At 30.7% G+C, this 6,570-nt stretch overlaps 1 protein-coding gene across 1 annotated transcript in view; it reads right to left on the minus strand.

Annotated features, from left to right (window-relative positions):
- LOC106691021 (chitinase-like protein Idgf4) overlaps positions 1-1,951 on the minus strand; it is a gene marked incomplete at its 5' end in the record, with an annotated part of 13,699 nt that extends 11,748 nt beyond the window's left edge. Inside the window, one exon of the mRNA XM_067051398.1 lies at positions 1,790-1,951. Coding sequence (XP_066907499.1) covers positions 1,790-1,951 — 162 coding nt within the window. The remainder of the gene's footprint in view (positions 1-1,789) is intronic.
- Positions 1,952-6,570: the final 4,619 nt, after the last annotated feature.

Raw genomic sequence — 6,570 nt, forward strand, 5'->3', positions numbered from 1 at the left:
ATACATTGTTTTCTTTTAATCAGACAAGACAGTTATTGTTTTTTTAAACATTAGAGGTGACCATATCCATGAAGTTAAGGGTTACATATCAAATATTAATCAAGGCACCATGAAAATAATCAAGATAAAGGTAAAGTGGTCTTATTTATAACTTGGAGGAACCAGTGTAATAATAGAGAGGGTAATATGACAGGAAAAGAAGAGCAAAAAAGGCGTTACTTGTGATGAATTTCAGTGGCATGATGGAGAATTAGGAGCCAATCATCAGCTGCCTTCTTTTTCAGTTTACATTAAAATAGTGGACATTCCTATTAACCTCATAGTAAGGATGAGCTCCAAAGGCGTGGTTAACTCCCTTCTATCTGGTTTCACTTTTCCTCTGAAGGAGAGTATGTCATGCTTCTGATACACAGTGATGGACAACTTAGGTTTTGCCTTGATTCAGGTAACGATTAGAAAAAAGTTGTTTTTGAAATTGACGGCTCTTAAAAATTTGGTTATTGGTGGTCGCCATCATTGGTTCGATTTCTCAAACACGGACCTTATTATCAGACTTTTTATCAATTTGACAATTAGACAGTAACATAATTATCATTACTCACCCAGTGCCGCACGAGTTCAAGCCCTAATTAGATTTTTTCGATGCTCAAGTCAATAGCCATACAGGAAATAATTTGATTAAGGTAAAGAAAGCTGTGATTAGAAAAAGTTAAATGTCGATGTTTTTCTTTATTATTATTTTTACTGGAGACCTAAAAATAATTCCAAGCTGGACTACAAATGGTCTATTATGTATATCACTGGAGAGAATCCCGACCCAAATATTGAGTAATACCGTTTTATAAGGTTCTAACTAACGAAGTTTTTTTCTTATAAATCACTCTCAACGTCTAACTTTCAAATAAATTTTAGGGCCACTGGTTGAAAAATTGAGGAACTGTAATGTGACAAAGTTTTAACTCAAGACAATTTTTGATAGGAAAGTAGATATCTTTCTTTTACTATTCTGATTTTATGAAGAGTAAAAAAAAAAAAATAAATTGCTTGTTTTAAGACAGCTTTTGTCGGTTCTGTTCTCCCTCATCCACCGATGGTTAAAAGTAATAATCTTTTTAGGATCAGCGTCTGAAGTTACAGCTAAAAATAGAAGCTACTTCTACATGTCATATATCAAGATAATATATGTAAGCCTGATAAAAACAAAGTTCATAAGAATCAAACAGCTATATTAAAGTAAATTACGCTTGTAAACAATTTGTTTAATTATAATACACATAATTGTACTGCAGCCTTTAGCGGAAACTATAGGTGTAACTATAGAGATACGCCCATAAAGTTGGGAGGTTAAAACTTGGCCATACTTGTCATAAATGCAATATCAAGGTAGTTTCTGGATAGCAGCAGTATCTCTGCAATATCAAGTAAATGAACAGGCAACCTTGTTACTGGTTTATTACTGACCCCTAATAATAAGAAGCTATACTTTTAAAAGGATAATAATTTCTGTAGTAAATTAGACAAAATACAAACGTATAATTCTCATAGAAAGGTATAAAAAAAAAGAATACCAATAAAAAAAAACAAAACAAGGAAACCGAATCAAAAAAAAAAAAAAAATACTGAGGACAAAAGTTTTCCCTCCCCACTAAATCACCATGTTCACCTTGACCGCCCATGCTATGAATAATGACAGTGATTTATAGCTTAGACTTCGTGTTTATTTACTTTTTTCTGGGCTTGAGATAGTGGAATGGCTCTGTTCCTAAAATATGAATATGTTTTTTTATCTCTTACCTTTATCTAAGTCTAATTTTTTGTCAATTGGTTCAATATGGTAGTCATCATCGTCAATGGCGGCGAATCCATAAATCAAGTGAGTGCAAAGACTAGCTCCTACTTTGATATCTTCAACGGTTACTTTTGCTGTACCTGAAACAATAAAAATAAAAAGTTATAGTTTTGAAAAAAATAAACAATTTAAATAAGAGTTAAAAATCATTCAGCGATTTCCGATTGAGTAAAAAGGAAATCAAATATGAAACAATGCTAATTTGAATTTCGTGTTGGAATTTAATCAACATCGAGTAGTGTGGGAATCAATAAGCAGATAAAAACTGACTTTGATACTTCAGCTGATATGTCATCTTATTGTAACATAAAACTATAATATTCACTGATAATACAGACATTTAGTAGAGGCAAGATATTTCTATTGTTGTTCCATCAAACACTTAAATCCTCTAATGTATCTGATCTGTTATCCTGTTTGTCTTCATATCAAATCGGCCTGTTTGTAAAATGGGGGGGGGGAGCGAATGAAAAAAGAAAACTTATTTGACTGTTTTAATTTCAACTTCTGTTTAAATTAGTGACCATGAAAGAATGAATATATCCTTGTCAACACTTTGGTCGAGTTGTAAGAGTTTAAAAAAAAAATATATGAAAATGATAATATTTTGTTAATTCTTGTGACGACCTGGCAACACTGCGATATTGCTGATCTCAAGCTTCGAAGCGCCAAATAGTTCTAGTAAGTGCATTCATTATTAATATTAATACTTTTCCAAAAGCAAGTGATGCAAATAAGTGATAGTGTTTTGTGTAGTTCCTAGTGCTAACTGTTTATCACGATTATTACATTATTTCATCCAGGTAAGATTAACTTATGTTATAATTTGTAAAACGTTATGTGGATTTCGTATTTATATGAATAAAAATGTGTTTGTTTTGGTCACTTAATTATTTTTTATGTTTGAACTAGTTTTGAAGCACTACGTTTGCATAATTTCAATCGATCCAGGTTCAAAGAAACGATACTTTCAGTTTTGGAATCGAAGCTCTCTCATTTAATTTTATCATTTATCTTTTTATTTATTATAACAATAGGACAGTGGTCTCAATATAATAACAGGATGCATATCGAATACAACGAATAACTAATAAAAAGATATAGCTAAACTGCTACTTAATTTAATGCATTAAAGAATTTTAAAGGATAATAATAATTTAAATATTTATAGAAGTAATTTAAAACATACACAATAACCCAATAAGTTAAAGCAGATAAATGTAATTTTAATAAAACCTGTTAAAAGAAGAAATTGATATAATCGATTTAAAATATTTGTATTAATATACAATTTTTAGTTGGTTTTTAAAAAGTATATAATTAATCGAAAAAAATAACAGTAAACAAATTTTGCTTTCATTTGAATTGTATTAATAATAGAATAATATTTTATTTTATTTATTTTGGGACAATAGAACGCTATAGGCATTTGGATGTCTCGCATTATCAACTGGAATAAAGAGTTTTAAAAGTTTCGGGTTGTTGATGTTATAATTTAGCCATTTCTGTGGGAATACTAGGTCACTGGTCACTGTTTGCTCTGAGAATTTCAAGATTTCATATTAGATCGTTATAACAAAACCAGATAATCGACCTAGAAGGTGCGATTTAATTTCCTGTTAATTCAGAATTAATTTTCGTTAATCTGGATGTTCATGAATATTTGTCATAATAAATTCAGAAAATGTTGATTTCTAGTTGTTCAGACAAAATTTTTACAATATATCTCAGGAGGTATTAGATGCACAGATGTCTATTAGATACTGTAGACAAATTTACTTTACTTTAACGAATGTTTTTATTTCTATAAAATTTTAATGATACGGAGCTCCAAGTAAAAAATGAGAGAAAATTGGTGTTTTTTCTGGAATGATGGGATGTGGATCTTCAATATTTCAATATTTATTTTTTAATGACGTTCATTTCTGGTATAGTCTAGGTAAAATTTGAACCATTTTCCGAAAATAACACGCATTTTTTTTGTTATTTAATAGAACTTAAAAATAAATTTTTTGTATCTTCGGAACAGCCGCTATTTTGGCAGGTAGCATAATCTGACTGGCAGACTCCCATTTCATTGTTGGTAATGCAATAAAGCTTTCAAAAAAGTTCTATCAAAGTTTACTTCAAATTATGTCCATTTTTGCTGACATTTGTCCATTTTTGTTGCCATCTGGCCAGAACCAGATACTAATTCTACCATGACGAACTCACCAACCGCCGCCCAAACCCACTTATTTTTAATCTTCACTATTAAACCTTATATTCCATGTTGGCATCTGAAAAGAAGATGGCCTCGAGATCTCCTATTCTAGAAGTCTTTTTGGAGCTCTATCAATGGGTAGATTCTCAACATCATACTATTGTATAACTAACATCAAATTTACTAGGTGTATATGTTTTTACAGTAATTTAATTATATTAACAATAATAAATATCGACAGATAAATTGTAAAAAAAATGTTTTGTTTTTGCATCCCTGTGCTGTAGGGCAGTATACTCCTTCAGCACAGGTTTTATAACATTTTTTTCTTCTGGATTTACGGGATAAATCATGCAAATTGCCGAAAAAAATTGTAAATTGATTTGAGCATAATTAATTGTTTTTCCTATATTATTAGGAGATGCGCCTTGAGAGAAGGTGAAGGCCTTCTAGGAGAATACTTAAATCGATGTAGTCGTTTTCGAGGTTTAGGTCAGTATGCTATTCTCCTACTGTACAAGAAAAACAACTGTTTTTTTGGTGTGTACCAAAAGACAGAAATATTTTTGATTTTTTACTCAACTATTTTGCGACTTTGAAACACAAAGATCCGTTAAAATGCTCATATAAAATCTGATCCGACTACGACATTGCAAAAATGAAATAATCTGAAATCACAAGTAAGATGCATTCAGAATAAATATACTCGTAGACACCGTACAAGAAAAAATTTTTTTCTTCCTTTTTTTCTTATTTTCCCTCTTAATACAATACATCTTTCCTCTTTCCCCCCTCTTTAACATACATAGAATTAAATTAAAATATAAACAATAAAATTTTTCTTAAATAATTTGTCATTTAATAATTCATTACAATATTAAGATTATATCATTGCGGTGATAAGATGGGGGAATAAGGTTGTACGGCTTAGTAACGAACTGATTTCTAAAATGTAAAATGATAAAGACTGAACCGAAGGATAGACTGAAAGCATAGGAGGGAGGACAACAATTCTGATTTGGTTTTGGACGACCTTCCCTGGACGGATGCATGTAGAGTGCAATTTGTGGTATCGGCATTGAATCTTCGGGTTCACTAAGCCAATATTGTTATTATAATTATAATTAAAAAAATCTAGAACTGCAGGCGGAAAGTTGAGTGTTTACAGCTTTAGCGCACTTGCTCAGCCTCCACTAAGAATATTAAAAGCCAGAAAATATTAAGTTAAAAGATCATAGTGACTGTGATAATTTTCACTATCACTATTAATATAGTGACAGTAATACGAGACAGTCACGACGGGACAGCTTTAGTGATAGCATTTTCTAGAAAAAATGTAAAAAACTAGAATGGTATAACCATGGCTGTCCCTCAGCTATGACTTCTTATTGTAAGTCACTTTTACTACACTAGACTTTAACCCTATTTACTTAAAATTATATAAGTTCCATATCAAAACTCTTTTCGCGGCGAACTGATCAGTACTAGAAACGTTTTGGAGATTTTCCAAAGAAATACAAGTGAACGATACTACATTTAATATTGCTTAAACCAGTGATGCGCTGGGATCTTTTGAGCTCTGCTCTACCCCTCACACGTGGGGGATAGAGTGGGCTCAGGGAGCCTCAGGTCAATTGTGTAAATATTGTATATATTATTTTATCATTATGCTATTTTATTTATTTATTTTTCATACAGATAGTTTGATTATGCTCATTTTGTTTATTCTTTTGTTTGTATATATTTTAAAAGAGTTTTTTTTTTAAATTTATTTTATTTTTTTTTATTTTAGTATGTATGAGATAATTCATTACTATTACCTATTGCCCACAACTGTGTGGCAGAATGTAATATCTATCAATAAATAAATCTATCAATTTCAATAATAAAAAAAAAGAAGTGCGGACGGAATTAGTTAAAATTTGCCTCGAGCGGTCGTTATTCAAATTACTTGTCAATCGATAATAGTACCCCCATCTTTCTTATTCCATCGTTTACCTGATCTTTTATTAAATAAAGTACCATGAAAATCAATTTTTTTTTAGAGCTGTACGTTCAACCAGCGCACAGGAAACTGCACGTGTTAGACCCCTTTCAAAAGAACTTTAGCAATTTCCTTTGAATATTTTCCTTGATATGTATTATGTTTTTTTCGAGTCATTGTATACTGTCTCGTGAATCTTTTATACTTTAACTCCACTTCCTCGACAAATTGTATGGGTCATTCTGTAAATTAGGTGAAACTATCTTTTCTTTTGTATCAGCAATACTTTCCTTTTATATGTATATATTTTTTAAGAGAAAATTATTAGTTATAGTCAACATTGAATATATTTTTTAAAGGCACTCGCCGTATATATTTATAAAGATCAGTACAACAAATATTATTTAATCTAATCTTATTCATGTTAAGGATTTTACATATATTTTATTATTATACATGGCTGAGAGACGTGGCCTCTTACACTAAGGGATGTACAGCGCCTTAAGGTTTTCGAAAATAATGTATTACGCAAAA

The sequence above is a fragment of the Halyomorpha halys genome, unplaced genomic scaffold (genome assembly GCF_000696795.3).
Source record: "Halyomorpha halys isolate HHAL.00 unplaced genomic scaffold, Hhal_1.1 Scaffold2034.1, whole genome shotgun sequence".
Taxonomy (NCBI): Eukaryota; Metazoa; Arthropoda; class Insecta; order Hemiptera; family Pentatomidae; genus Halyomorpha; species Halyomorpha halys.